Source organism: Cygnus olor, chromosome 5 (genome assembly GCF_009769625.2).
Source record: "Cygnus olor isolate bCygOlo1 chromosome 5, bCygOlo1.pri.v2, whole genome shotgun sequence".
Lineage (NCBI taxonomy): Eukaryota > Metazoa > Chordata > Aves > Anseriformes > Anatidae > Cygnus > Cygnus olor.
In genome coordinates this window covers 30,891,837-30,908,860 of record NC_049173.1, presented here as the reverse complement: position 1 = coordinate 30,908,860, position 17,024 = coordinate 30,891,837, and the positions used below count along the sequence as shown (strand labels likewise).

The 17,024-nt window shown below is 63.3% G+C and overlaps 1 protein-coding gene across 1 annotated transcript; it reads left to right on the top strand.

The window, feature by feature from the left end:
* The first annotated feature begins 8,403 nt into the window (after positions 1–8,403).
* Positions 8,404–16,058, top strand: LOC121070617 (antigen WC1.1-like). The gene is made up of 12 exons (XM_040558001.1): positions 8,404–9,070; positions 12,303–12,430; positions 12,624–13,014; positions 13,092–13,394; positions 13,495–13,815; positions 13,893–14,207; positions 14,278–14,586; positions 14,688–15,029; positions 15,144–15,290; positions 15,369–15,464; positions 15,544–15,630; positions 15,775–16,058. The coding sequence occupies exons 1-12, from the start codon at positions 8,404–8,406 to the stop codon at positions 15,936–15,938; spliced, it is 3,270 nt and encodes a 1,089-aa protein (XP_040413935.1). The 3' UTR covers positions 15,939–16,058.
* The last annotated feature ends 966 nt before the right edge of the window (positions 16,059–17,024 follow it).

Genomic DNA, 17,024 nt, shown 5'->3' with positions numbered 1-17,024 from the left:
CTCTGGCACACCGCAGCCCAGCTGCCGGCAAGCCACGGAGGCAGCTCGGTCATCCCACGGCCCCGCAGTCACACGGGCCCAGTCCCCGGGGCTTGTGGCCACCTCCAGCCGCCCGTCGCACCGGCTCTCCCCGTCCAGCAGCCGCAGGGGCTCAGCGGCGCCTGCAAGAGCCCGGCCATGCCGTGGGGACGGGCACTGCTCCCCGCCTGCCACGGGTCCCCGCGTCCCCTACACCCACCTGAGCAGTTGACGGCGGCGGCATGGCCAGGGGGGCAGGCGGGCTCCCCCAGCACCACCACGGGGCACCCGCCCGGGTGCCGCTCGCTCCCGCTGCAGCTCAGGGCATCGCGCCGCAGCGGCCCCGTCGCCGTGCCCGTCCGAAAATGGCCTCCTGGGGGCAGGGAGGCAGCAGGGCCGCAGTCCAGGTGGCGGCACAGGACGTGAGCATCAGGCAGGTCCCAGGCGGTGGCACACAGGGGTCCCCATGTCCCCTGCGCCTCCACCTCCACCCGCCCGGCGCAGCCCGAGCTGCCATCCGCCAAACGGAAACCGGTGTAGGCTGCGGCGCAGAGAGGGTGCTGGGGGGGCAGCACAGCAGGGACCCACTGGGCACCCCACTCTGCAAGAGTCCGCCCCAGGCCCCCAGCCCCAGCACTTACGTGAGCAGACGATAGAAGCGGGGCCAGCACAGGACTGGCCGTGGGTTGGCCTCCGGGCGCAGTTGGCGAGGAGTGGCTCGCTGCCGTTGCACTCAAAGGCGCCGTCCCAGAGCGGCCCCGTTGCTGCCCCAAAATGGCCGGCACCAGGGACGGCCACTGCCGTGCCGCAGCCCAGCTCCCTGCAGACCACCTGGGCGGCCTTGAGGTCCACGTGGCCGTGGCAGACGGTGGCCCAGGCCCGGCCCTGCCGCACCTCCAGCCGCCCCGAGCAGGCGCCGTCCCCTCCAGCCAGACGGGAGAACCCTGCCGGGAGAGGAGGGCTCCTGAGGGGGATGCGGACGATGGGGCTCCCTGCAGCACCGCATGTCCCCAGCTCTCACCTTGGCAGACTACAGCAGTGTCGTAGGCATGAGGGCCATTGTAGGGTCCCCAGCCTTGAATCTTGCAGTCCCAGAGGGCCTTCTCAGCCCCATGGCAGTCAACAAAGCCCAAGCTGATAGAACCTTCTGCTTGGCCAAAGAGGGAGCTGTGGTAGGCACCAACAGCCGAGCCGCAGCCCATCTGCTGGCACACCACCTCGGCGTCCTCCATATCCCAGGCATCATCTGCCACCGTGCCCCAGCGTCCCCGCAGCTTCACCTCCACTCTCCCCTCACAGGGTCCCCTGCCAGCCACCAGCTGCAGCTCCAGCGCCTCTGTACCAGGCACCAACCTCAGCTTTGTCCAGGGGGGTCCCGGGACGGCATCCCCAGCACCACCACCCCACCTTACCTGTGCAGGTCACGCCCACGTCCCGGTCATGGTCACAGAAGTGCTTGCCCCAGCCATAATGAGGGCAGTCCTGCAAGGTGGCCTCAGAGCCATGGCAGAAGAAGGGGTGCAGCCAGATGCGTCCCTTGCCCTGCCCAAACGGGGCGTACGGGGATGCCCGGGCCACCGCACCGCAGCCCAGCTGACGGCACACCACGCCAGCGCCCCGGTGGTCCCAGTCGAAGTCGTAGCTGCAGACGGAGCCCCACTCGCCCTCGTGCTTCACCTCCACCCGGCCGGCGCAGCGCCCGCCGCCATCCACCAGCCGCAGCTCCCCGCTGCCTGCGGGCAACCCCAGGGACCTTGCTGAGCCCGGGGGGTGCCTGCCCCACGGCTGCTCCCTGCCCCACCGCTTGCCCACTGCCCCACGGCCAGCCCCTGCCCCACAGCCAGCCCCACCACTCACCCCCGCAGAGCTGCACGCAGAGGAGCAGCCCCAGTGCCCTGGCAGGCACCATCCTGACCCCAGTGCCCGACGCAGCCCCGCAGCGGGGAGGGGGATATATAGGCAGCCCCCGCTGGCAGGAGCCAATGGGGGCGGCGGAGGCACCTTGTGAGCTGTTATCAAGAGGGTTATCTGCTGCCTGCCGGGCCCACAGCCTCCAATAACCTGCTCCGTGCCCAAATATGAGACTAGGCTACGCTTCTGGCGTCACCCTCCCCCGCCCCGCACCCGCCCCATGGGGGCTCAGCGCCTGTATGTCCCCAAGGGGAGCCAGCCTGCCCAGCACCCGTGTCCCCCTGAGCTGGGGTTGGGGCTGTGCCCATGGAGAGCAGGTCCCCACGGCAACAGGGGTGTCCCCAGAACATGGCCTCTCTCAGGACCTCAGTGCCCAGACTTTGTCGGGGGGGCAGGCCTTGATCTACTTGGAACAAGCCCGGGGGTCACCAGGGAGAATCTGGTCCCTGTGCTGGACTCGACATGTGCGGGAGGGACTTCTCCAGCCCCTTACAGCGGCTGGTGTCACAGGGCACGAGGGGGGCGGATTCCCCCACTCAGGGACCCGGCATCGGCATTGACCGCATGCAGCTGCTGGGCCACCTGCGCTGCTGGCAATAGCACCGTGGCTTTGTGCAGCAGTGGGGATGCTGCCACCGGGGCTTGGAGCTGAGGCTGAGCCCTAGGGACCTGCACGGCTTCTTGGGCAGTGAGGAGGACTAGGAGGAGAGGACAGCCTGACACTAGCAGCAGGCACAGAGACAGCCAAAGAACGCAGCATGGTGCGGGGGGTCCAGCTGCTGAGGGGCCAGCACAGAAGCCCCCAGCTGTAGAAGGGGCCAGGAGCAGGGGCCCAGCCCTCCCTGCCCCTGTCCCTGTGTGCAGCCTGGTGCTGGGGCAGGAGGAAGTGTGTGCCGGATGCGCAGGCGCCTCTCAAAAGCGAAGCCCTGCCCGTACGCAGGGCCGGGACACAGGGCATTGCCCTTCTGGCACAGCCCCGCTGCAGGAGGAGCGCGTGGTGTCACGGCTCGCTGGGGACCAGGGGCTCCTGGGTCCACGGCTGCAGGGCTGGTCTCTGCCAAGGGGCTGCGGCTCCCGGGCTGCTCAGAAAGCCCCGGGCCGAGCTTCAACCTGCAGGACCTTGCCATGCTGGCAAGCTGGGCGCCCAGCCCCAAACCCCCTGGTGGGGAGGTCAGCCTCAGGAGCAGAGTGGGAAGTGCTCCCCATCTGGAGATCACAGCTTGGTCCTAGTGATCAGGAATTCAGAATTTTTGATTCTGGGGCAAGTAAGGAGAGGGGTTAGCAGAACTGCCACCTTGGACTTCTGGAGGGCAGACTTTGGCCTGCTCTGGAGACTGGTTGGCGGAGTCCTTTGGGAGGCAGTCCTGAAGGGAAAGGAAGGATGGACTCTCCTTGAGAAGGGAATCCTAAAGGCGCAGGAGCAGGCTGTCCCCATATGCCAAAAGACGATCAAGCAGGGAAGAGGATCTGCCCAACTGAACAGAGAGCTGGGGCTTGAGCTCAGGGAAAAATAAATAAATAAAATTTTAAAAATTTATGACCTTTGGAAGAAAGGGCAGGCCACTCAGGCACATCATCCAAAGATGTCGTGAGCCTATGCACGGAGAAAGGGAGAAGGGCCAAAGGCCAGCTGGAACTGAGTCGGGCTTCTGTCCCCAAGGACAATAGAAAATGCTTCTCTAAATACTTAACAACAAAAAGCAACAAAAGGAGGATGAGAGAGAATCCCCAGCCCTTATTGAATGTGGGGGAAAAGCACACTGACCAGAGATGAGGAAAAGGCTCAGGTATACTTAGCTATATGCAAGTCTATGGTGCCAGATGGGATCCACCCAAGGGTATTGAGGGATCTGTCAGAAATGCTCAACAAGAATCATAGAATATCCCAAGTTGGAAGACACCCAGAAGGATCATCGAGTCCAACTCCTGGCACCACACAGGTCTACCCAAAATTTTAGACCATGTGACTAAGTGCACAGTCCAAATGCTTCTTAAACTCTGACAGGCTGGGTGCAGTGACTGCTTCCCTGGGGAGCCTGTTCCAGTGTGCGACCACCCTCTCGGTGAAGAACCTCTTCCCGATGTCTAGCCTAAACCTCCCCTGCCTCAGCTTGACACCATTCCCGCAGGTCCTATCACTGGTGACTAAAGAGAATTTTTTTTTATGCCACTTTGCATCACTTATCAGCAGTCCTGGCTACCAGGGGAGGTTCCCAGTCGACTGCCGACTAGCAAATGTGACGCCCATCTCCAAGAAGGGTTGGAAGGAAGATATGGGCAACTACAGGCCCGTCAGTCTGACCTGGTGCCAGGGAAGCTCATGGAGCAGCTTACCTTGAGTACAATCACATAACACTTACAGGACACTCAGGTGATCAGGCCCAGTCAGCATTGGTTTATCAAAGGCAGGTCCTGCTTCACCAGCCCAATCTCTTTCTATGACAAGGTGACACACTCAGTGGATGAGGGAAAGGCTGTGTATGTTCTCTACCTAGACTTCAGTAAGGCTTTTGACACCGTTTCTGAAGCATTCACCTGAAGAACCTGGTTGCTCAAGGGTTTTTAACCCACTTCGTTGGGTTAAAAACTGGCTTGAGGCCAGGCCCAGAGAGTCGTGGTGAATGGAACTAAATCCAGTTGGAGGCCGGTCACAAGTGGTGTGTCCCCAGGGCTCAGTGCTGGGTCCAGTTCTCTGTAATATCTTCCCCAATGATCAGATGAGGGGATCGCGTGCACCCTCAGCAAGCCGGCAGAGGACACCAAGGTGGGCAGGAGTGTTGATGTGCCTGAGGGCAGGAAGGCTCTGCAGAGGGACCTGGATAGGCTGGACCGATGCGCCTAGGCCAACTGTACGAGGTTCAACAAGGCCAATGCCGCATCCTGCACTTGGGGCACAACAACCCCATGCAAGGCTGCAGGCTGGGGGCAGAGTGGCTGGAAAGCTGCCTGGCGGGAAGGGAGCTGGGGGGATTGGTGGGCAGGCAGCTGAACAGGAGCCAGCGGTGTGCTGACGTGGCCAAGAGGGCCAACAGCCTCCTGGCTAGTATCAGAAATAGCGTGGCCAGCGGGGCGAGGCAAATGATTGTCCCGCTGTACTCAGCCCTGTTGAGGCCACACCTTGAGTACTGCGTTCAACTCTAGGGCACCCACTACAAGAAGGACATGGACCTGTTAGAACAAGTCCACGGGACAGCCATGAGGTTGATCAAAGGGCTGGAGAACCTCTTGTGAGAAACCATCTGCAGCCAATAACACAGGCTCAGGCAAGGATCTCAGGGAAGCAGCATATTTATTCACAGTTGCAATGGTGGGCATCCTGCAAGTAGGAGCACGCAGCAGAATTGTATCATAACTTTCCATCCCCCACTACCCGACACTTCATTCCTCCCTTTTCCTCACTGGTTGAGTACCACAGTTTAACAAGCTACTCAGCGCTTATTACTATACAATATATGTACAATTTTATTTGACCAACATTTAATTTCTCATTTTCCCTGTTTTTTTCTTTTACTCTCCTGTCTAGAGGGGCCCATGTTTTTTAGTTTTTGCTAACCCTTGTTCTTCTGAGACCTTCCACTGTCCCGTTATATGATCAGCTTTCCCCCTCCTCTCTCCCCCCCACCCATTATGCTTGCATAATCACTTTGGAATATGCAAGGTTAGTGGAATGTTGAACTGCAAAAACACAATTTTAATTCTCACATTCTCCTCTGCAGACAAGCCGAGGGACTTGGGGTTGCCCTTCCGGCGTTTTGACTGCACCACGCAGCATGGTGTCAGCCACAAAGTCGCTGAGATTGCACTCGATCACACCGTCCGTGTTGCCAACAAGATGTTAAACAGCGTCGGTGCCAGCAGTAACCCCTGAGGGACACCACCTGTCACTGGTCTCCACCAGGACATCCAGCCGCTGACTGCAACTTGCTGAGTGCGACCATCCAGCCAATTCCCTACCCACCGAGTGCGCCATCCGCCAGATCCACGTCTCTCCAATTCAGAGCCAAGGATGTCCTATGGGATGGCACCAAATGCTTTGCAAAGGCCTGGTAGATCATAGAATCATAGAATATCCCGAGTTGGAAGGGACCCATAAGGATCATCAAGTCCAACTTCTGGCACCGCGCAGGTCTGCCCAAAAGTTTAGACCATGTGACTAAGTGCACAGTCCAAATGCTTCTTAAATTCAGACAGGCTTGGTGCAGTGACTACTTCCCTGGGGAGCTTGTTCCAGTGTGCGACCACCCTCTCGGTGAAGAACCTCTTCCTGATGTCCAGCCTAAACTTCCCCTGCCTCAGCTTCACACCGTTCCCACGGGTTCTGTCACTGGTGATAACAGAGAATAGGTCATCAGCCCCTCTGCTCCCCCTCGCGAGGAAGTTGTAGACTGCGATGAGGTCCCCCCTCAGCCTCCTCTTTTCCAGGCTGAACAGGCCCAGTGCCCTCAGTCGCTCCTCATATGTCTTACCCTCTAGGCCCTTCACCATCTTCGTCGCCCTCCTCTGGACACTCTCCAACAGTTTAACGTCCTTTTTGTACTGTGGTGCCCAGAACTGCACACAGTACTCGAGGTGAGGCTGCACCAGCGCAGGGTAGAGCGGGACAATCACATCCCTTGACCGACTAGCAATGCCGTGCTTGATGCACCCCAGGATACGGTTGGCCTTCCTGGCTGCCAGGGCACACTGCTGGCTCATATTCAACTTGCTGTCAACCACAACCCCCAGATCCCTCTCTGCAGGGCTGCTCTCCAGCGTCTCATCGCCCAGTCTGTACATACAACCAGGGTTGCCCTGTCCCAGGTGCAGGACCCGGCACTTGCCTTTGTTAAACTTCATGTGGTTGGTGATCGCCCAGCTCTCCAATCTGTCCAGAATGGCGGTTGCAGCCCCAGGTGCGTGTGCAGAGGCGTGAGTGCCGGTGCTGGCTTGAGTGGTGCTGGAGTGAGCGGTGTTCCACAAGGGTCTGTCTTGGGACTGGTGCTTTTCGATACCTTCATCGGTGACGTAGACGATGGGTTTGAATGCACCCTCAGCAAGTTCGCAGATGACACCGAGCTGAGTGGTGCAGTTGATACCAAAGAAGGAAGAGATGCCATTGAAAGGGACATGGACAGGGTGGAGAAGTGAGCCCACATGAACTACATGAGGGTCAACAAGTCCAAGTCCAAGGTGCTGCACCTGGGTCGGGGCAATCGCAGACAGGAGTACAGACTGGGAGAAGAACTCATTGAGAGCACCCTGCGGAGAGATACTTGGGGGTTCTCGTGAAAGAAAGGCTCGATATGAGCCAGCATTGCGCTTGAAGCCCAGAAGGCCACCTGCATACTCAGCTGCATCAACAGCGGAGTGACCAGCAAGGCAAGAGAGGTGATTGTACCCTCTGCTCTGCACTTGTAAGGCCCCACCTGGAGTCGCGCGTCCTGGATCAGAGCCCCCAGCACAAGAAAGATGTGGACCTGTTGGAGCGAGTCCAGGGGAGGGCTGCAAAGGTGATCAGAGGGCTGGAGTAGCTCTCCTATGAAGAAAGGCTGAGAGAGCTGGGGCTGTTCAGCCTGGAGAAGAGAAGGCTCCGGGGAGACTTCCTTGCGGCCCTTCAATACTTAAAGGGGTCTTATAAAAAGGATGGAGGAGGACTCTTTACTCAGCTAGGCAATGCCAGGAACCAGTGGGAATGGCTTTAAACTAAAAGAGGATAGATTTAGATTAGACATTAGAAGGAATTTCTCTGTGAGGGTAGTGAGGCAAATGTAGTAAGCTAGTGGGTGGCATCTGTGCCTATGGCAGGGGGTTGGAGTTAGATGGTCACAGAATCACAGAATTGCAGGGAGTGATGCCAGAGCAGTGCCAGAGTGAGCGCCGCAGGGGCGGGTGGCTCCATGTGACGTCACACGCGAGGCAGCGTGATGTCACCGAGCAGGCAGTGTGACGTCACTGCTCGAGGCAGTGTGACTGCGCAGCCCTCCCCGTTTATGTCCAGGAGCCGGCAGAGCCTGGCCCAGCTTGGCTCGTGCCTGCACTCCTGCCCAGCGTGTCTGCGAGGCTTGGAGGGCTGAGCGAGGATTCGGTCGGGCCGTGCTGTGGGGCCGCCGGCAGCTGCTCTGGGTGCCCGTCCCCACAACATTCACCTGTGTTTCCCCGGCCCTGTGCGTTCGCAGCAGCGCAGGTGAGCTGTGCGGGGACGCGTCCCCCTGGGGGGGCATGGGGCAGGCGCTGGTGCTCGGGGAGCTGCCAGGGCCACAGCCGCAGCCAGGCTCCATGCCAGCAAGGAACACGGGATGGCACAGCCACGGGGCCCAAGGGTTTCCTGCTGGGGGACCGGGACATCGCTGCTGCCCACCCTGGGAGTGCCAGTGACAGTGGCCTCACTCTCTCTTGCAGTTGGTGGCATCTTTGCAGTGCCCTGCCGCCATGGACGGGTTGTCGGGCTTGGTCTGCTCACTCTGTCGTCATGACCAGCATGACGTGGCCTACCTGATGCCCTGCCTCCACCAGCTTTGCTTGGGCTGTGCGCTGCGGTGGGCCAAGGAGAAGCCGAGTTGCCCCCTGTACGGGGGCAGGCTCCAGTCCATCAAGTACTCGGTGCGGTCGGCTGACGACTACCTGGAGTGTCCCGTCCAAGAGCCCGCAGAGCAGCTGGGGGACGGCCGGCAGGACAAGCAGGGGGCTGCGGGGCCGGTGCTCAGGGCTCCTGAGCGCAGCTTCCCGCCCCAGCTCTGGGCAGCCTTCTTCCGGGAGCAGCTGGCTGATGCCAGGCCCCTGCTGGCGTGGCTGCAAGAGGAGCTGCGGAGGATCTACGGCAGCCAGTGGTGGGACGTGGCTGTGGTGCAGGGAATCGTCCTCGCCTCCCTGTGCATCTTCGGGCTGGACCAGCAGGCCCTGGTGCGGCAGCTGCAGCCTTCCCTCCACAGCCACACGGTGCCCTTCGTGGCATGGCTTGTCACCGTCACTGCAGAGCTGTACAGAACCGAGGTGCGCCGGCAGCGAGACCGCCGGGATGTCTGTGCTGCCAGGGGGCAGGACAGCCCCGCAGTCACCCCCGGCCAGGCCGGCTCTCCCTGGGGGATGACTGCCACCCGCCCAGGCCGCTGTGCCAGCACCATGGGCCCCAACGCCGAGGAGCTCCTGGGCATCCGTCTCAGGGGTCCCGGGGAGCCCCCCAGCACCTCTGTCACCGCAGAGGAGGAAGACCAACAGGAGGGGCCGGGACAGGCAGCGGCAGCAGGGCCGTCTTCCCGGGGCAGCAGGCCCAGCCTCTACGCCCCTGGAAGGGGCAGGGAACACTCGCTTAGGGGGCCCTGGTGCCCCCCAAAGAGGAAGGCCGGCAGCAGCCCCCAGGACTCTCCCCAGCCCCACAAGAGACCGCCCCAACAGCGGAACTAGGCAGGCACCCTGCAGAAGCACCAGCCACGGCTGCAAGGAACGATGGGGAGGCTCTTGGTCCTTGGCCTAGGCTGCCATAAAATAAAGATATCTAAAACAAGATGCATGCCTTTCTTTCCTGGACGGCTTTTTGTCTTCCTCCCCTTGTAGCTGACATCACCCCAAGAGCCCCAGCTGCCACCTCTGCTACCTCCAGAGATATGGCACGGTGCCTGGAGCATCCTTGCTGCTGCTTGTGGCCCCACCAACACCGCCCCAGCAGCCCTTCCCTTGGGGTCAGCTGGTGGCGGCTTTGGCTGTTGGTTTGGGTGGCATCCCTGCCTATGGCAGGGGGTTGGAGCTAGATGATCTTTAACATCACCTCCAACCCAAGCCACTCTTTGATTCACCCCAGCACCCAGAGCAGAGCTCACACACAGTCGGGGCCCAGAGGCGAGGGCACTGTGGGCTGGGAGCAGCAAAGGGGCTGGCTCATACCCTGTCTGCAAGGGCCCTGATGGCCCCGCTCTGCTTCATCGTGTCCCTGCAGCTGGCTGCCTGCATGCCTGTGCTGCACGTGGGCACTTCTCTTGTGTTCATGGAGAGAGAGTGAGAGCGAGCACAAGAGAGCTCTCAGACCCCTCCTGTGTCTGCAGGAGCAGAGCACAACAGTGAAGGCAGATCCTGCGCGCCTCCTGCGTGCACAGGGAGGTCTTTGGGACTGCCAAGAACGGCCGACAGGAGGCCGGGAAGGAGCCCCCTGCACGAGCTGGCAGCTTGTAGCATTCATGAGCTGCTGCCTTTAGGATGGTTGCTCTGCTGCTGCTGGAGCATTGCAGGCTTCTGCAGAGGAGTCAGTAAGAGAAAACAGGAGTCCCTGCCCCAGCGACCGCAAGTACAAGCTACATCAAATAGCTGCAGTTAATCTGTTTAAGCACTGAATTCACTCTGGGGAAGCACACTGCCTATCAGATCATATGCCCTGATATGGAAAGCAGCCTTCGAAAATGCTCTTCACAGCTCTGCTTTTCTCATTAGTGCACTGCGAGTAGTTTCTGAAAGCAAAACCTGTCCCAGCAAAATAGGCAACAGCATTCGCCTGTCCTTGTCCTTCCTGGACCAGACAGCAGCCTGCTAAACCTCAGGATACGTGGTGGTTAAGAAGCTAGTAGTGAGCTGTTTCTTTATGGGTTTTGCTTCTTCCTTTCCTCAGATGATGGTTGTGATTGGTAATTTCCAGCACAGCTGCTTGAGTTGGCGCAGGTTGCTGTCGTTTAACCCAGCAGGCAGCTGAGTACCACAGAGCCCTTCACTGGCTCCCCTCCCCTGCCCAAGTGGGATGGGGAAGAGAACTCAGAAAAATAAATAAATAAATAAAACAGAGGGCATGAAAGGGCCGGTGGTGTGTGGAGCGGGGCTGGGCAGCTCTCCTTGGGCCGAGGCTTGCACCTGCTCGCTCCAGCCTGTCCTATCTTCCTGCCCTGCCTGCCCAGGGCTGGAGCTGGAGCTGCCTGGGGCAGAAAGCGAGAGAAGGAGGAGCTGGGGGGGGGAGAGCAGCACTGCTCTGGCACCCCAAGGACGTCCCCTGGGCCTGGTCCCCAGGCTGGGGTGGCCGCTTCCCACTCTGCTCCTGGGGCTGACCTCCCCACCAGGGGGTTTGGGGCTGGGCGCCCAGCTTGCCAGCATGGCAAGGTCCTGTGGGCTGAAGCCCAGCCTGGGGCTTTCTGAGCAGCCCTGGAGCCGCAGCCCCTTGGCAGAGCCCGGCCCTGCAGCCGTGGACCCAGGAGGCCCCAGTCCCCAGCGAGCCGTGCCGCCACGCGCTCCTCCTGCAGCGGGGCTGTACCAGAAGGGCAATGCCCTGTGTCCCGGCCCTGTGTACGGGCAGGGCTTCGCTTTTGAGTGGTGCCTGCGCATCCGGCACACACTTCCTCCTGCCCCAGCACCGGGCTGCACACAGGGACAGGGGCAGGGAGGGCTGGGCCCCTGCTCCTGGCCCCTTCTAAAGCTGGGGGCTTCTGTGCTGGCCCCTCAGCAGCTGGACCCCCCCACACCAGGCTGCGCTCTGTGGCTGTCTCTGTGCCTGCTGCTTGAGTCAGGCTGTATTCTCTTCCTCGTCCTCCTCACTGCCCAAGAAGCTGTGCAGGTCTCTAGGGCTCAGCCTCAGCTCCGAGCCCCGTTGGTAGCATCCCTGCTACTGCACAAAGCCACGATGCTATCGCCAGCAGCGCAGGTGGCCCAGCAGCTGCGTGCGTTCGGTGCCGATGCCAGGTCCCTGAGTGGGGGAAACCGTCCCCCTTGTGCCCTGTGCCCTGTGCCACCAGCCACTGCAAGGGCTGCAAAGACTCCTGCACGTGTCAGGGCCAGCACAGAGACCAGATTCTCCCTGGGGACCCCCAGGCTTGTTCCAGGTGGGTCAAGGCCCCCCAACCACCCTACTAAGGCTGAGTACTGGGCTGCTGAGGGAGGCTATGTTCTGAGGGAGGACCCCATTCTGGGGATAAGACTGTCCCCGCTGGGGCCTGCTCTCCTTGGGCACAGCCCCGACCCCAGCTCAGGGGGACACGGGTGCTGGGCAGGCTGGCTCCCCTCGGGGACATACAGGTGCTGAACCCCCATGGGGTGGGAGGAGGCGGGGGGGTGCGTGACGCCAGAAGCGGAGCCGAGTCTCATATTTGGGCACGGAGCAGGTTATTGGAGGCTGGGCCCCGGCAGGCAGCAGATAACCCTCCTGATAGCGGCTCACAAGGTGCCTCCGCCGCCCCCATTGGCTCCTGCCAGCGGGGGCTGCCTATATATCCCCCTCCCCGCTGCGGGGCTGCGTCGGGCACTGGGGTCAGGATGGTGCCTGCCAGGGCACTGGGGCTGCTCCTCTGCGTGCAGCTCTGCGGGGGTGAGTGGTGGGGCTGGCCGTGGGGCAGGGGCTGGCCGTGGGGCAGTGGGCAAGCGGTGGGGTAGGGAGCAGCCGTGGGGCAGGCACCCCCCGGGCTCAGCAAGGTCCCTGGGGTTGCCCGCAGGCAGCGGGGAGCTGCGGCTGGTGGATGGCGGCGGGCGCTGCGCCGGCCGGGTGGAGGTGAAGCACGAGGGCGAGTGGGGCTCCGTCTGCAGCTACGACTTCGACTGGGACCACCGGGGCGCTGGCGTGGTGTGCCGTCAGCTGGGCTGCGGTGCGGTGGCCCGGGCATCCCCGTACGCCCCGTTTGGGCAGGGCAAGGGACGCATCTGGCTGCACCCCTTCTTCTGCCGTGGCTCTGAGGCCACCTTGCAGGACTGCCCTCATTATGGCTGGGGCAAGCACTTCTGTGACCATGACCGGGACGTGGGCGTGACCTGCACAGGTGAGGTGGGGTGGTGGTGCTGGGGATGCCGTCCCGGGACCCCCCTGGACAAAGCTGAGGTTGGTGCCCGGTACAGAGGCGCTGGAGTTGCGACTGGTGGCTGGCAGGGGACCCTGTGAGGGAAGAGTGGAGGTGAAGCTGCGTGGACACTGGGGCACGGTGGCAGATGATGCCTGGGATATGGAGGACGCCGAGGTGGTGTGCCAGCAGATGGGCTGCGGCTCGGCTGTTGGTGCCTACCCCAGCTCCCTCTTTGGCCAAGCTGATGGTCCTCTCAGCTTTGCTGTTGTCGACTGTAACGGCAATGAGAAGGCCTTATGGAGCTGTAACATTGTGGGCTGGGGACCCTATAAGAGCCCACATAAGTATGACACTGCTGTGGTCTGCCAAGGTGAGAGCTGGGGACATGCGGTGCTGCAGGGAGCCCCATCGTCCGCATCCCCCTCAGGAGCCCTCCTCTCCCGGCAGGGTTCTCCCGTCTGGCTGGAGGGGACGGCGCCTGCTCGGGGCGGCTGGAGGTGCGGCAGGGCCGGGCCTGGGCCACCGTCTGCCACGGCCACGTGGACCTCAAGGCCGCCCAGGTGGTCTGCAGGGAGCTGGGCTGCGGCACGGCAGTGGCCGTCCCCGGTGCCGGCCATTTTGGGGCAGCAACGGGGCCGCTCTGGGACGGCGCCTTTGAGTGCAACGGCAGCGAGCCACTCCTCGCCAACTGCGCCCGGAGGCCAACCCACGGCCAGTCCTGTGCTGGCCCCGCTTCTATCGTCTGCTCACGTAAGTGCTGGGGACGGGGGGCTGGGGTGGACCCTTGCAGAGTGGGGTGCCCAGTGGGTCCCTGCTGTGCTGCCCCCCCAGCGCCCTCTCTCCACCGCAGCCTACACCGGTTTCCGTTTGGCGGATGGCGGCTCGGGCTGCGCCGGGCGGGTGGAGGTGGAGGCGCAGGGGACATGGGGACCCCTGTGTGCCACCGCCTGGGACCTGCCCGACGCCCATGTCCTGTGCCGCCACCTGGGCTGCGGCCCTGCCACCTCCCTGCCCCCAGGAGGCCATTTCGGGACGGGCACGGCGACAGGGCCGCTGCGGCGCGATGCCCTGAGCTGTAGCGGGAGCGAGCGGCACCCGGGCGAGTGCCCCGTGGCGGTACTGGGGGAGCCCGCCTGCCCCCCTGGCCATGCCGCCGCCGTCAACTGCTCAGGTGGGTGCAGGGGACGCGGGGACCCGTGGCAGGCGGGGAGCAGTGCCCGTCCCCACGGCATGGCCGGGCTCTTGCAGGTGCCGCTGAGCCCCTGCGGCTGCTGGACGGGGAGAGCCGGTGCGACGGGCGGCTGGAGGTGGCCACTAGCCCCGGGGACTGGGCCCGTGTGACTGCGGGGCCGTGGGACGACCGAGCTGCCTCCGTGGCTTGCCGGCAGCTGGGCTGCGGTGTGCCAGAGAAGGTCTACGCTGTGCCGGCCGCCAGCTTGGGCCCTGTGGAGCTGCAGGAGCTGCGGTGTGCTGGCACCGAGGAGCGCCTGGCGCAGTGCAACGCCTCGGGGCCTGCCGCAGCGCCCAGCCACAGCCCCACAGAGGCGGCCGTTGCCTGCTCAGGTGAGTGCGCCGGGAAGGGCCGCGGGTGCCCAGCGGGTGCCCCCAGCCCCATCCTGGCCCTCCCGTGCAGGCAGCCGGCGGCTGAAGCTGGCGGGCGGCCCCGGGCGCTGCGCCGGCAGGGTGGAGGTGTACACCGAGGGCGCCTGGGGCACCGTCTGCCAGGACGCCTGGGACCTGCCAGATGCCGACGTCGTGTGCCGCCAGCTGGGGTGCGGACGGGCCCTGGAGGCGCCCGGCTCTGAGCGCTTCGGGCCCGGCGTGGGGACGTTGTGGCCGGGTGCCGGGGGCTGCTCGGGGACGGAGGCGGCTGTCTGGGACTGCCCAGCCCCAGCACGGCGTGGCTGCCGCCGGGGCGGTGGTGCCGGTGCCGTGTGCTCAGGTGAGCACTGTGATCCCTGAGCTGGGGAGCAGTCCCCACTGCCCGTGGGGTGCGCGCTGCCCCGCGAGGTGCCGTGACCCCGCTGTCCCCTGTTGTTGCAGGGCTGCTGCGTCTGGCGGGGGGCAGCAGCAGCTGCAGCGGGCACCTGGAGGTGCTGCGCGAGGGGACGTGGGGCCGCGTGTGCGCCAACGACACCAGCCCCGCCACAGCTGCCGTTGTCTGCCGCCAGCTGGGCTGTGGCACCGGGGGGAGGCTGGAGGCCGTCCCCGCACAGGGCTCTGTCCCCGCCTGGCTAGGCTGGGTGCAATGCCAGGAGGGGGCCCCCTCGCTCTGGCGCTGCCCCTCGGCGCCCTGGCACCTGCAGTCCTGCGGTCCTGCCGGGATCACCCACATTGCCTGTGACGAGGACACCGAGGGCACGAGCGGGGCCACCACAACTGCAGGTAGCAGCTGTCAGCCTGGGGATGATCGCACAGGTGGCTGTGTCCATGCCCATACACCCTGCCCCTGCTGCCGTGCGGATCCCAGCCTCACACTGCCCCTCGCCATCCCTGCAGGTGTCACCAGCAGCGTTGCCCCACTGACAGCAGTGTCGGGGAGCGTGCCGGTGCCCACGGTCCTGTGCGTGCTCCTGGGGACGTTGCTGGGCCTGGCCCTGGCAGCCCTGGCTGTGCAGGCACACCGCGCACGGGTGCGACGCCGAGGTGGGCGCCGCTTTGGGAGTCTCCATGGGGCTGTGGGGAACAGCGGATCATGCCGTTGCAACGTGTACTTCCTTACAGACCCCGTCAAAGCCACGGACGCCGGCTCTGAGGCCGTGTATGAGGAGCTGGATTACAGCCTGATGCCCGAGTACCAGGAGGTGCCCAGCCGCACAGGTGGGAGCACGGTTTTCCCCGGGGCTTGGGGCTGTCTCCATACCGGGCCGAGCAACTAATATCCCCTTCTCCACCGCAGGCTCCCTATCCAAGGGCTCAGGCATGAATCCGATGATAAACAGCAGGGATGGCAATGAGGAGGACAGCGACACCGGGGCGGTTCCAGGTAGGGGAAGGGGAACTCGGCATGGACTGGAAGGCACAGGGGACTGAGGAGAGGGACCATGGCCGAGCAGTGGTGCTGGGGAGCTGAGGGGATGCGTCCCTTGTCGCTGCGTCCTCAGCCCCGGCCCCTCCCTGCCTGGCGCAGCCCCCCCAGCCCAGCCTGGGCACGGCCCCCCGGATGGCTACGACGATGCTGCAGCCGTGCCGGAGGAGCCCCCTGCTCCCCACAGCGGGGACGCCCCCGAGCAGCCCCACGGGAACACGGGCTATGACGACGTTGACATCAGCACCCTGGGGACAGCACCGTGAGGAGACCCTGGGGACATGGCTGCAAGAGGGGGCTCTGGCCCCAGGGAGGGGTGGCCGTGCCCATGGGGGGGCACCCGTCCCTGCCCAGCCCTCAGCACGCTGCAGAAATGGCTCCATCAGCCCACCCACACCCATTCCCCAAGGTCATGCCAGGTTCCTTGTGAAGTTTTTCAGCATGGCCTTTCCCTGCACAGAGCTCTTTCCGATTAAAGCCCCCAAGTGCTTGGAACCTCGCTCCCAGCACCGGTGCCTCTCTCTCTCCTCCATCGTCCGTCCCTCGGTGCCATGAGGCAGAGCTGGGCCCGCAGGCACATCCCCATGGCTCTGGGCATGCAGGAAGGACGGGGAAGAGCCCAGGGCCTGGCCCCGGGGCCTTCCTTTGGCCCCCAGAGCTGCATGCTCTCCCCAACAGGAGAACAGGCCTAGGGAAGGGCACAGCAAGTCCCAGGGACGCTTCCCCTGCCCCAGCAACCCCAGCGCCACGCGCCCGGGGCACAGTGAGGGGATCGCGTGCACCCTCAGCAAGCCGGCAGAGGTCACCAAGGTGGGCAGGAGTGTTGATGTGCCTGAGGGCAGGAAGGCTCTGCAGAGGGACCTGGATAGGCTGGACCGATGGGCCTTGGCCAACTGTACGAGGTTCAACAAGGCCAATGCTGCATCCTGCACTTGGGGCACAACAACCCCATGCAAGGCTGCAGGCTGGGGGCAGAGTGGCTGGAAAGCTGCCCGGCGGGAAGGGAGCTGGGGGGATTGGTGGGCAGGCGGCTGAACAGGAGCCAGCGGTGTGCTCAGGTGGCCAAGAGGGCCAACAGCTTCCTCGCTTATATCAGAACTGGTGTGGCCAGCAGGGCGAGGGAAATGATTGTCCCCCTTGTACTCAGCCCTGTTGAGGCCACACCTTGAGTACTGCGTTCAACTCTAGGGCCCCCACTACAAGAAGGACACGGATCAGTCCAGAGGAGGCCATGAGGGTGATCAAAGGGCTGGAGCAGCTCTCCTCTGCAGACAGGCTGAGGGAGTTGGGGTTGTTCATCCTGGAGAAGAGAAGGCTCCGGGGAGACCTTCCAGTGGCTTTCCACTACTTAA

What these genes read in the sequence shown, in the direction of transcription:
- LOC121070617 (XM_040558001.1), top strand. Translation starts at nt 8,404, where the DNA reads ATGCCCTGCCTCCACCAGCTTTGCTTGGGCTGTGCGCTGCGGTGGGCC. An exon ending in CGCCGCCGTCAACTGCTCAG is followed by an intron (nt 13,816 to 13,892) that starts GTGGGTGCAGGG and finishes GGGCTCTTGCAG; the next exon opens with GTGCCGCTGAGCCCCTGCGG. An exon ending in CGCACGGGTGCGACGCCGAG is followed by an intron (nt 15,291 to 15,368) that starts GTGGGCGCCGCT and finishes ACTTCCTTACAG; the next exon opens with ACCCCGTCAAAGCCACGGAC.